Source organism: Tamandua tetradactyla, chromosome 17 (assembly GCF_023851605.1).
Source record: "Tamandua tetradactyla isolate mTamTet1 chromosome 17, mTamTet1.pri, whole genome shotgun sequence".
NCBI classification, from domain to species: Eukaryota; Metazoa; Chordata; class Mammalia; order Pilosa; family Myrmecophagidae; genus Tamandua; species Tamandua tetradactyla.
The window spans coordinates 62,389,758-62,403,753 of NC_135343.1; the positions used below are offsets into that span (position 1 = coordinate 62,389,758).

The following is a 13,996-nucleotide window of genomic DNA, read 5'->3' on the forward strand; positions in this document are numbered from 1 at the left end:
ATTCAAGTAAAGAGATTCAACAGCCATCAAAAATCTTCCTACAAAGAAAAGTCCAAGGCCTGATGGCTTCACAGGGAAATTTTATTAAACATTCCAGAAAGAACTAATACCAATCCTCCTCAAACTGTTCCAAAAAATTGAGGAAAAAGGAACTCTACTTAACTTATTTAATGAAGTTAATATCATTTTAATACCAAAAACTGGGTAAAGATGCTATAAGAAAGGAAAACTACAGGCCAATCTCCCTAAGGAAGACAGATGCAAACATTCTCAACAAAATATCAGCAAATTGAATCCAACAGCACATTAAAAGAATTATACACCATGACCAAGTGGGGTTTATATCAGGAATGCAAGGATGGTTCAACACAAGAAAATCAACTAATGTAATACAGCACATTAACAAATCCAAAGGGAAAAATCACATGATCATCTCAATTGATGCTGAAAGAGCATTCTACAAAATTCAGCATTCTTTTCTGATAAAAACACTCCAAAAGATAGGAATCAAAGGTAACTACCTCAACATGATAAAGGGAATATAGGAAAAACCAACAGCCAGCATCGAACTCAATGGAGAGACTGAAAGCCTTCTGCCTAAGATCAGGTATAAGACAAGGAAGCCCACTGTCACCACTATTATTCAACATTGTGCTAGAAGTTCTAGTTAGAGCAATCAGGACAAAGGAATAAAAGGCATCCAGATTGGAAAGGAAGAAGTAAAACTCTCATTATTTGCAGATGATACGGTATTATACTTGGAAGATCCTGAGAAATCTACAGCAAAGTTATTTGAGCTAATAAACAAATTCAGCAAGGTGGTGGGATATAAAATTAATGTGCAAAAATCCGTAACATTTCTATACACAAGGAGTGACCCAGCTGAGGAGTCAATTAAGGAAAAACTTCCATTCAAAATAGCAACTAAAAGAATCAAATACTTACGAATGCACTTAACTAGGGACGTAAAGGACTTGTACATAGAAAACTGCTAACATTGCTAAAAGAAATCAAAGGAGATCTAAATAGGTGGAATGATATTCCCTGCTTACGGATAGGCAGGCTAAATATAGTTAAGATGGCAATTCTCTCCAAATCAATACACAGATTCAACACAGTACCAATTAAAATTTCAACAACATAGTTTGAAGATTTGGAAAAGCTAACTACCAAATTCATCTGGATGGGAAAGAGATCCTGACTAGCTAAAAGCATCCTAAAAAAGAAGAATGAAGTGGGAGGATTAACACTTGCAGACTTTAAAACCTATTATAAAGCCACAGTGGTCAAAATAGCATGGTACTGACACAAAGACAGAAGCACTAACCAATGGAATAGAATCAAGAGTGCAGAAAAAGACCACTAAATCTATGGTCAACTGATTTTTGACAAGGCCCCCAAATTCTCTGAACTGGGACCAAATAATCTTTTCAATAATTGGGCATGGAAGAACTGGGTATCAATAGCCAAGAAAATGAAAGAGGACCCCTATCTTACACCCAACACAAAAATTAACTCAAAGTGGATCAAACACCTAAATATAAGAACTAGCAACATAAAGCTTCTAGAAGAAAATGTAGGGAAACATCTCAAGACCTAGTAATAGGAGGTAGTTTCCTAAACTTTACACTCAAAGCACAAGCAACAAAAGAAAACATAGATAAATAAGAACTCCTCAAAATCAAATGCTTCTGTTCCTCAAAAGACTTTTGTCAAAAAGGTGATGAGGCAGCCAACTCAATGGGAGAAAATATTTGGAAATCACATATCAGACAAAGGTTTGATTTCCTGTATATACAAAGAAATCATACAGCTCAACAACCAAAGAACAAACAATCCAATTATAAATGGGCTAAAGATATAAATAGGCATTTTCTGAAGAGCAAATACAGATGGCTTAAAAGCACATGAAGAAATGCTCATTTTCACTGGCTATAAAGGAAATGCAGATCAAGGCTACCAGGAGATACCACTTTACGCCTATAAGAATGGCTGCTGTTTTCTCCGCCGGAGGCGCTCCCGCCGCCATCTAGCCCTCCTCTTTCCCCTTCTCCGCCGGCGCTCCCGCCGCCATCTAGCCCTCCTCTTCCTCTTTCTCCACCGGTGCTCCCACCGCCATCTAGCCCTCCTCTTCCTCTTTCTCTGTGGGAGGCGCTCCCGCCGCCATCTAGCCCTCCTCTTCCCCCTTCTCCACAGGCGCTCCCGCCGCCATCTAGCCCTCCTCTTCCCCCTTCTCCACAGGCGCTCCCGCCGCCATCTAGCCCTCCTCTTCCCCCTTCTCTGCCGGCGCTCCCGCCGCCATCTTGCCCTTCTCTTTCCCCTTCTGCTCCGGTGGCTCTCCATCCGCCATCTTATCCTTCCCTTTCTCCTCCTACTCCAGCGGCTCTCCAACCACGACCGTGCCCTCTTCCGCCTTCACCGGCTCCTCCGCCACCGTCCTCGACAGCCTTGCCATCCTCACCTTTCCTCCTCCAGAACAGCTACTAGGGGAGTAGAAACGATACAGAACACCTCCCGGAGCCATGACAGAGATCAAAAAGACAGCGTACCCCACCCTGGAATGGCTGACTGGCTGGGAGAACCCGCTCCAGTGAGAATGCCAGGGGCGTGGGCTTCCCCGGGCGGGGCAGCAAGCGGCCGGAGTCCCTCCCCTTCTCCTTCCTGGGCCAGCTGGCAGAATTGGGCAGGCGGCCCCCTCAAAGCGCGGTGGCTGGCGCCTCCACCACGCGCGCCCCCCCCGGACCGAGAGAATTGGATCGGAAATCCCCAGGTCCCGGAGAACAGTGACCGGGGGGGTCCCTTCCAAACACGTGATTCGCCGGTCCGGCTGGGAACAGTGTTCTCCCGGGTCGCGGCAGCTGGCGCCCTCCCGCCTCGTGTGGTGCCCCGGGCCGACTAGGATATTCGGACGGGTGCTCTCCCGGGTTGCGGCAGCCGGCGACCCTCCCCACGTTCGGACCCCCGGGCCGGCTGGCACTCTTCCAAGCCGCTTCGGCTGGCGAACCTTCCCCAGGGTGAGAGTTTTCCAAAGTTAAAGGACCCACAGCACCTCTTACTGGTGGGACCCGCAGACAAACGTGTGCCACGAGCGCCACCTACTGGGCAGGATAAGAAAAACAGAACCCAGAGATTTCACAGAAAAATCTTACAAACTGTTGGGTCCAACACCCAGGGAAATCTGACTAAATGCCCAGACACCAGCAGAAGATAACGGATCACGCTCAGAAAATTGAAAATATGGCCCAGTCAAAGGAACAAACCAATAGTTCAAATGAGATACAGGAGCTGAGACAACTAATGCTGAATATACGAACAGAAATGGAAAACCTCTTCAAAAATGAAATCGATAAATTGAGGGAGGACATGAAGAAGACATGGGCTGAACAAAAAGAAGAAATAGAAAAACTGAAAAAGCAAATCACAGAACTTATGGAAGTGAAGGATAAAGTAGAAAAGATGGAAAAAATAATGGATACCTACAATGATAGATTTAAAGAGACAGAAGATAGAATTAGTGATTTGGAGGATGGAACATCTGAATTCCAAAAAGAAACAGAAACTATCGGGAAAAGAATGGAAAAATTTGAACAGGGTATCAGGGAACTCAAGGACAATATGAACCGCACAAATATACGCGTTGTGGGTGTCCCAGAAGGAGAAGAGAAGGGAAAAGGAGAAGAAAAACTAATGGAAGAAATTATCACTGAAAATTTCCCAACTCTTATGAAAGACCTAAAATTACAGATCCAAGAAGTGCAGCGCACCGCAAAAAGATTAGACCCAAATACGCATTCTCCAAGACACTTACTAGTTAGAATGTCAGAGGTCAAAGAGAAAGAGAGGATCTTGAAAGCAGCAAGAGAAAAACAATCCATCACATACAAGGGAAACCCAATAAGACTATGTGTAGATTTCTCAGCAGAAACCATGGAAGCTAGAAGACAGTGGGATGATATATTTAAATTACTAAAAGAGAAAAACTGCCAACCAAGACTCCTATATCCAGCAAAATTGTCCTTCAAAAATGAGGGAGAAATTAAAACATTCTCAGACAAAAAGTCACTGAGAGAATTTGTGACCAAGAGACCAGCTCTGCAAGAAATACTAAAGGGAGCACTAGAGTCAGATACGAAAAGACAGAAGAGAGAGATATGGAGAAGAGTGTAGAAAGAAGGAAAGTCAGATATGATATATATATAATACAAAAGGCAAAATGGTAGAGGAAAATATTATCCAAACAGTAATAACTCTAAATGTTAATGGACTGAATTCCCCAATACTAAATGTTAATGGACTGAATTCCCCAATCAAAAGACATAGACTGGCAGAATGGATTAAAAAACAGGATCCTTCTATATGCTGTCTACAGGAAACACATCTTAGACCCAAAGATAAACATAGGTTGAAAGTGAAAGGTTGGGAAAAGATATTTCATGCAAATAACAACCAGAAAAGAGCAGGAGTGGCTATACTAATATCCAACAAATTAGACTTCAAATGTAAAACAGTTGAAAGAGACAAAGAAGGACACTATATACTAATAAAAGGAACAATTAAACAAGAAGACATAACAATCATAAATATTTACGCACCGAACCAGAATGCCCCAAAATACGTGAGGAATACACTGCAAACACTGAAAAGGGAAATAGACACATATACCATAATAGTTGGAGACTTCAATTCACCACTCTCATCAATGGACAGAACATCTAGACAGAGGATCAATAAAGAAATAGAGAATCTGAATATCACTATAAATGAGCTAGACTTAACAGACACTTACAGGACATTACATCCCACAACAGCAGGATACACCTTTTTCTCAAGTGCTCATGGATCATTCTCAAAGATAGACCATACGCTGGGTCACAAAGCAAGTCTTAAAAAATTTAAAGAGATTGAAATCATACACAACACTTTCTCGGATCATAAAGGAATGAAGTTGGAAATCAATAATAGGCAGAGTGCCAGAAAATTCACAAATACGTGGAGGCTCAACAACACACTCTTAAACAACAAGTGGGTCAAGGAAGAAATTACAAGAGAAATTAGTAAATACCTCGAGGCGAATGAAAATGAAAACACAACATATCAAAACTTATGGGACGCAGCAAAGGCAGTGCTAAGAGGAAAATTTATTGCCCTAAATGCCTATATCAGAAAAGAAGAAAAGGCAAAAATGCAGGAATTAACTGTCCACTTGGAAGAACTGGAGAAAGAACAGCAAACTAATCCCAAAGCAAGCAAAAGGAAAGAAATAACGAAGATTAGAGCATAAATAAATGAAATTGAAAACATGAAAACAATAGAGAAAATCAATAAGACCAGAAGTTGGTTCTATGAGAAAATCAATAAGATTGATGGGCCCTTAGCAAGACTGACAAAAAGAAGAAGAGAGAGGATGCAAATAAATAAGATCAGAAATGGAAGAGGAGACATAACTACTGACCTCACAGAAATAAAGGAGGTAATAACAGGATACTATGAACAACTTTACGCTAATAAATACAACAATTTAGATGAAATGGACGGGTTCCTGGAAAGACATGAACAACCAATTTTGACTCAAGAAGAAATAGATGACCTCAACAAACCAATCACAAGTAAAGAAATTGAATTAGTCATTCAAAAGCTTCCTAAAAAGAAAAGTCCAGGACCAGATGGCTTCACATGTGAATTCTACCAAACATTCCAGAAAGAATTAGTACCAATTCTCCTTAAACTCTTCAAAAAAATTGAAGTGGAGGGAAAACTACCTAATTCATTCTATGAAGCCAACATCACCCTCATACCAAAACCAGGCAAAGATATTACAAAAAAAGAAAACTACAGGCCAATCTCTCTAATGAATATAGATGCAAAAATCTTCAATAAAATTCTAGCAAATCGTATCCAACAACACATTAAAAGAATTATACATCATGACCAAGTAGGATTCATCCCAGGTATGCAAGGATGGTTCAACATAAGAAAATCAATTAATGTAATGCACCATATCAACAAATCAAAGCAGAAAAATCACATGATCATCTCAATTGATGCAGAGAAGGCATTTGACAAGATTCAACATCCTTTCCTGTTGAAAACACTTCAAAGGATAGGAATACAAGGGAACTTCCTTAAAATGATAGAGGGAATATATGAAAAACCCACAGCTAATATCATCCTCAATGGGGAAAAATTGAAAACTTTCCCCCTAAGATCAGGAACAAAACAAGGATGTCCACCATCACCACTATTATTCAACATTGTGTTGGAGGTTCTAGCCAGAGCAATTAGACAAGAAAAAGAAATACAAGGCATCAAAATTGGAAAGGAAGAAGTAAAACTATCACTGTTTGCAGACGATATGATACTATACATCGAAAACCCGGAAAAATCACAACAAAACTACTAGAGCTAATAAATGAGTACAGCAAAGTAGCAGGTTACAAGATCAACATTCAAAAATCTGTAGCATTTCTATACACTAGTAATGAACAAGCTGAGGGGGAAATCAAGAAACGAATCCCATTTACAATTGCAACTAAAAGAATAAAATACCTAGGAATAAATTTAACTAAAGAGACAAAAAACCTATATAAAGAAAAGTACAAAAAACTGTTAAAAGAAATCACAGAAGACCTAAATAGATGGAAGGGCATACCGTGTTCATGGATTGGAAGACTAAATATAGTTAAGCTGTCAATCCTACCTAAATTGATTTACAGATTCAATGCAATACCAATCAAAATCCCAACAACTTATTTTTCAGAAATAGAAAAACCAATAAGCAAATTTATCTGGAAGGGCAGGGTGCCCCGAATTGCTAAAAACATCTTGAGGAAAAAAAACGAAGCTGGAGGTCTCGCGCTGCCGGACTTTAAGGCATATTATGAAGCCACAGTGGTCAAAACAGCATGGTATTGGCATAAAGATAGATATATCGACCAAAGGAATCGAATAGAGTGCTCAGATATAGACCCTCTCATCTATGGACATTTGATCTTTGATAAGGCAGTCAAGCCAACTCACCTGGGAAAGAACAGTCTCTTCAATAAATGGTGCCTAGAGAACTGTATATCCATATGCAAAAGAATGAAAGAAGACCCATCTCTCACACCCATACAAAAGTTAACTCAAAATGGATCAAAGATCTAAACATTAGGTCTAAGACCATAAAACAGTTACAGGAAAATGTTGGGAGATATCTTATGAAACTTACAATTGGAGGCGGTTTTATGGACCTTACACCTAAAGCAAGAGCACTGAAGAAGGAAATAAATAAATGGGAGCTTCTCAAAATTAAACACTTTTGTGCATCAAAGAACTTCATCAAGAAAGTAGAAAGACAGCCTACACAATGGGAGACAATATTTGGAAATGACATATCAGATAAAGGTCTAGTATCCAGAATTTATAAAGAGATTGTTCAACTCAACAACAAAAAGACAGCCAACCCAATTACAAAATGGGAAAAAGACTTGAACAGACACCTATCAGAAGAGGAAATACAAATGGCCAAAAGGCACAAGAAGAGATGCTCAATGTCCCTTGCCATTAGAGAAATGCAAATCAAAACCACAATGAGATATCATCTCACACCCACCAGAATGGCCATTATCAACAAAACAGAAAATGACAAGTGCTGGAGAGGATCCGGAGAAAGAGGCACACTTATCCACTGTTGGTGGGAATGTCAAATGGTGCAACCACTGTGGAAGGCAGTTTGGTGGTTCCTCAAAAAGCTGAATACAGAATTGCCATACGACCCAGCAATACCATTGCTGGGAATCTACTCAAAAGACTTAAGGGCAAAGACACAAACGGACATTTGCACACCACTGTTTATAGCAGCGTTATTTACAATTGCAAAGAGATGGAAACAGCCAAAATGTCCATCAACAGACGAGTGGCTAAACAAACTGTGGTATATACATACGATGGAATATTATGCAGCTTTAAGACAGGATAAACTTATGAAGCATGTAATAACATGGATGGACCTAGAGAACATTATGCTGAGTGAGTCTAGCCAAAAACTAAAGGACAAATACTGTATGGTCCCACTGATGTGAACCGACATTCCAGAATAAATTTGGAATATGTCATTGGTAATAGAGTCCAGCAGGAGTTAGAAACAGGGTAAGATAATGGGTAATTGGAGCTGAAGGGATACAGATTGTGCAACAGGACTAGACACAAAAACTCAAAAATGGACAGCACAATAATTCCTAATTGTAAAGTAATCATGTTAAAACACTGAATGAAGCTGCATCTGAGTTATAGGTTTTTTTTTTTTTTACTATTATTATTACTTTTATTTTTTCTCTATATTAACATTCTATATCTTTTTCTGTTGTGTTGCTAGTTCTTCTAAACCGATGCAAATGTACTAAGAAACAATGATCATGCATCTATGTTATGATGTTAAGAATTACTGATTGCATATGTAGAATGGTATGATTTCTAAATGTTGGGTTAATTTCTTTTTTTCTGTTAATTAATAATAATAATAAAAAAAGAATGGCTGCTATTAAACAAACAGGAAACTATAAATGTTGGAGAGGATGTGGAGAAACCAGGAAACTTATGCACCACTGGTAGGAATGTATAATGGTGCAGCCCTATGGAAGACTGATTGGCAGTTACTTAAGAAACTAAATATTGAGTTGCCCTATGAACAAGCAATAGCAGTACTTGGTACATACCCAGAACAGCTGAAAGCAACCACACAAAGAGACATGTGCACACCAGTGTTCATAGCAGCGTTATTCACAATTGCCAAAAGAACAAACCAAATACCCATCAACAGATGAGTGGATCAACAAAATGTGGTATATACACACAATGGAATATTATGCAGCAGTAAGACAAAATGACGTCCTGAAGCACATGACAAGATGGACGAGCCTTGAGAACATAATGCTGAGTGAAGTCAGCCAGACACAAAAGGATAGATACTGTATGTGTCAACGTTTTTGACCAGCATAAAGGTATAATCAGAGGCTTATAAAACAGAAGATAGGGGACTTAGAGATACACAGAAGCTAGAGATGGGTGAACCGTTAGCTAATGAGGTTGAACTTCAATGTAAGGGAATAGATAGAAGTGAAGGTGATTCTCTAATGGGTCTAAAGTAATATTACCATATTGAAGATGAACAAGATTGAAAGGGGTTATATAGACCTACGTATCCCACTAACTCACACTAGAAATATGAATGAGTTCTCCCAAGAATTACTTCAAAGGTATGATTCTTGTATAAAGAGTGTTTACGGAAAATTGCTATTGCATGCTATGAGCTATGCTCAAAAGGAAACCATCAGCACTACCACAGCAACAGCAGAGGTAAATGATGGGGTAAGGGACATGAGTTAAGAGGATTTAGGTTTAGATTTCCTATTTGGAGAGCGTGTGTTCACTGGTTTTCTGTCTCTTGGGAGCAATGAAATTATGTAAAATTGAGAATGTAGATGGACTGTGGACATTGGGCCCTCTACATGATGCCCGATGAATGCAGGTGGCTGAAGGATGCACTGACGGAAAAGTAGATTGGTGAACCATAGTGTATACTTATGAACGAAGGTTGTGCTGCCACAAAAAGGAACAATGTTGTGAGGCATGCAACGATGTGAATGAACATGTGGGACATTTGGTGAGACAAAGTAAGCCAGAAACAAAAGACCAAGAATGGTATGGTCACCTTAAGAAAATGCTTATTAGAAAACAGGAGCCTAGATTGCAAGCTTTTAGAGCAGACACATTAAGTCTGGAGTGGTGATTATCATTTTTGGATTCTGAGAGGCTGTCTTCTATATATAACCTGATATTTAGAGATAAGAACGAAGCCGAACAGGTTGGAATTAAAGTAATTCAGTACACAGGGGTAACGAAGACAGTGTCTATATTTTAGAACCACACATACTCTAAAGTGTAGACCAATAGAAGAAAGATTTATGTGATCTGGAACTGAAATTTTTTTGTAGTGTATAATCTAATTCAACCTGTCTGTATAGCTCATTTCAACAATTGAAACAGGGAGCACAGAATAAGAAAGAGGTCCTCTAATCCTGTATAGATTACAGTAATGCCCGGAAACATCCTAGAGTATATTAAGCAGATAATCAAAAAGTATTGGCAAAGTACTATTAAACCTTACCATCAGGGAATCCCCTGATAATGTGTCAAACATTAGGGATACCCAAATCAATAGGCCATGCCCTTGATCATGAGGCTTACTACTCTTGTGAAGCTTATGTTGGTAGCAGAGAAGCTTAGACTACTATAGACACGTCTAAGAGTTGCTTCTGGAGGACCTCTGTTGTTGCTCAGATGTGGCCTCAGTCTTCCTAAGCTCAATTCTGCAAGTGAAATCATTGCCCTTCCCTGTATGTGGGACATGACATACAGGGTTGAAAGTCTCTGTGGCGACGTGAGAGATGACTACCAGGGATGAATCCAGACCTGACACCATGGGATCAACAATTACATTCTGACCAAAAAGGAGAAAAGAAGTGCAATATATAAGATTCTACAAGGGTTCCATGCACTAGAGTAACTTTCCAGAAATCTACAACTTCCAGATGGGTCCCTGGCCCAGGTAAGTCCTAAAACCTAGCCACCCTCTCCAGAACATCAGATAGTTTCATCTCCCTACCCCATATTAATGACAGACCCTTCTAATATCAAAAATTTAGAATTTTCATAGCCTAAACAACCCCTAAAGAGAGGTATGAAAAGATCAAAAGTGATGGTGGAATTATATATAGAAAACAGGACTTAACAAATGAATATGAATAGTGAATCATTAAATTGATATCTCTTTTAGTCTCCAGTATTTTAGAGCAGCTAGAAGTAAACACCTAAAATTGTGAAATTGTAACCTATGCCAAAGTCTGAAATATGTTCTACAACTAATTGTGGCACTGTGCTTTGAAATTTATAGCTTTTATATATATATATATATATACACGTTATTGTTCACAGAAAAAAAAAAGAAGGAAAAAAAAGTTGATCGTGATGATAAAAAAGTATTTAAGTCTTCTAACCTCCTACATTCCGGAGCAGCTAGAAGGAAAAATATGAGAGGATCGTATCGTAGCCCATGACAAACTCTGGGATCTATCCTGTAGCCACTTGAAGAGTACCTTGAAAACTATTGCTTTTTTATTTCTTTGCTTTGTATATGTTATACTATACAATAAAAAATGTTAAAAAAAAAAAAGTCCATAAGAAAAACTCTTTAGGTAGGGTTCACAATAATTTTTACCAGTGTAAATATGTACTGAGACCAAAAGGTTTGAGATCCACTGACCTATGCAAATAGAAGCTTGTGAACACAGTTACCCTGGTGATGGCTGGGTATACTGCTCTGAACAGGGCAAAGGGAAAAAGGGAACGCATTTCCATGAAGTGCTCCTCCCACCGCTCTTCGGGTCCCTGCCCTGTTTATGTTTTTCCTTTGGAGACAGAGCATTCTAGAAGGAATAGATCTTGGCCTTTCTATTTTTATTTCCTGCATTGTATAGGCTGGAAGTCACCTAAAAAGTGCTATAGAGGGTAGCTCAGTATGGTGCAGAACCTCAGGCTCCAGCTGGCTCTGCTAATGGGTCCTACCTAATTCACACAAGGTCACATGTGGCCTGGAGTTAAGTTGGAAGGGGGACACTCAGAGTTTCTAAATTTCTGGTTGGTGTCAGGTTCCAGTTCAGAGCATGAGTTGCGCTGTATGCCATTTCTGTGACCCACTAGTTCAGGTAGCAGAAATTGTACCCCTGTTGTGTTGCCTGTGGAACATGACTTGCAGTTTTTCTTGTTTGTATATCTATGTTATTAGGTATTTTAATAAGAGTCATCAGGAACAGCTACCTTACTGCCATGCTTTTCTTTAGAAGGAAAACAGAAAACCCACCTGCTCTGGGCTCATATACAGTTTGGTCCCCACTTGTCCCGTGTGCCGAGCATAGGCTGGCATTGGGGTCAGAACCGCCTGCTCCTCTTCGTCCTGGTCCATTGCAGTCACTAACCCAAAGTCTCCAACCTTGACCACATCATCCAGCGTAAAGAATATGTTTGAAGGCTAGAAAGAGAAAGCAGAAAAAATTATGGTAGGTGTCTACAGAGAAGGAGAGATGATGAAGAGAATTATTTAAATAACAATGGAAAGCAAATACAAGAAAACAGATATTCTCAAGCATGTTTCTCTTTTAAGTGGGCTAATGTAAAAATAAAAATCTCAGTGACATACTGTGAGGGAAGAAAGGAAGGGTAATGAACAGAACTAGCATATACCAAGCATCTACTTAAACCCTTAGAGATCCATAGTCCCTGAGGTTCAATGTACTTAACCTTCTTATTCCATTAACTCTGCCTGCGTAGGCTATTATAATTATGATAATGATAACGATAACAGGAACAATAATAGCTAAAAAACATGGCCCTAATGATTTGCCATGCATTGTTCTAAGCAGTTTACTACTAACTCATTCATCACCCTAGGAGATGAGTACCATTAGTTCCCATACTACAGATGCAGAGACTGAGGCCCAGAGATGTTATATAAATTGCCCAAGGTGACCCAGCTAATGCATGGTGGAGCAGGGATTCAAACCCAGGCAGTCTGACTCCATGAGAACAGGACTTGGTCTTCTGGTCACTGCCACAGGTCCAGCATTCAATGCAGTTCTTGCCTTGTAGTGGCTAATCACTAATTTTGATGAATAAATGAAACAGATTGATGATCTGATTTGTGTCTGAGAGGGGGGAGTAGACAAAGGGAATAAGAGCTCTTAACTAATATTATATCTGCCTCTTCCAATATTCACATGCTCCCAAGTCTTTATTGATTCTCAGACCTCTGTCCTAAGTTCCAAACTCTCATCTCATATGGAACTATTTTAATATATATCTAAAGAAACACCTCATCACCTCCTCAACCCAAAGTGCCCACATGAAATACACCACCCTCCCTTCAAAGCTTCCTCTCCCACCACTATAGTATGATCACCATTTAAAAACCTAGAGAGAGGAAAAAGGAAGCCAATTAGCTCATGAAGTTGAATTTCAATCAAGGTTCAAATACTGCGAAATAACATTTTATTCCCCAACTCCACAATACTATTAAACAATTTTGACCTTGAAGCAATTAAATCATTGCGTATAAATCAAATCTATGATAATCTGCAGCTCTCCCCCAAATCATCTGTGTTACCAGAGATGATAACAGATTAAGCTACCTGGAATTTCATCTTTCCTCCCTTTGCCTATCTAGTGTTAGTTGCTATTTACCGAACACCATACTAGAGAGCTTCTTCGCTCTCTAGCCTCTATGCCCCTCTGCTTCCACCAAAGTATCTTGACTTGTCTTTGTAAAATTCCTTCTTCCTGACTATGGAGCAACATTACACTTGTGTGGAAGTCAACCTGGCTCCAGGGGTTCCCTAAGCTAATCAACATAATCAGATCTCCTGGCCAGGAGACTGGTTTAGAGATGGTCTTTAGTTTATCAATTAGAATAAAACCCAGGACTTTTGCTCAGTAGTGAATGAAAGAAATACTTTTCTCCCAGCCTCACGATCTCCAAAAGACTTAAAAGAAAAAATAGGCAGCACTGAAAATTGTAGGCAGCTAATCCCAAAACCATGATGGGAAAGCCTGCCTGAAAAATGAAACAAGAGGTGGCAGGGAGAGAAACCAAGTTCTGGTCACATCAGTTATCCTAGATAAAGCTTTACTTGAATCCAGGAAAGTTCAGTGAAATGTGCCTAGTACGTTTCTTTCTCTGCTTAAACCAAGAGGTTGGCAGGAAGAGAAACCAGGTTCTGGTCACATCAGTTGACCTAGATAAAGCTTTACCTGAATCCAGGAAAATTCAGTGAAATGTGCCTAGTAGGTTTCCTTCTCTGCTTAAACTAGTATAAACATTTTTGGTTGTAAACAGAAGGAAATTGAAAATAAAACAAAATGAGCATCTAGGACGTGTCAGGCATGTACTCAGGATATAAGCAAGAGC

General features: G+C 39.5%; 1 protein-coding gene across 2 annotated transcripts in view; it reads right to left on the bottom strand.

Moving 5' to 3' along the window:
• Window positions 1-13,996, bottom strand: part of EIF2AK3 (eukaryotic translation initiation factor 2 alpha kinase 3) — a 99,312-nt gene that overhangs the window by 17,877 nt on the left and 67,439 nt on the right. For both annotated transcript variants that reach the window (XM_077134880.1, XM_077134881.1), the window contains one exon: window positions 11,897-12,064. In XM_077134880.1, the coding sequence (XP_076990995.1) occupies window positions 11,897-12,064 (168 nt within the window). The remainder of the gene's footprint in view (window positions 1-11,896; window positions 12,065-13,996) is intronic.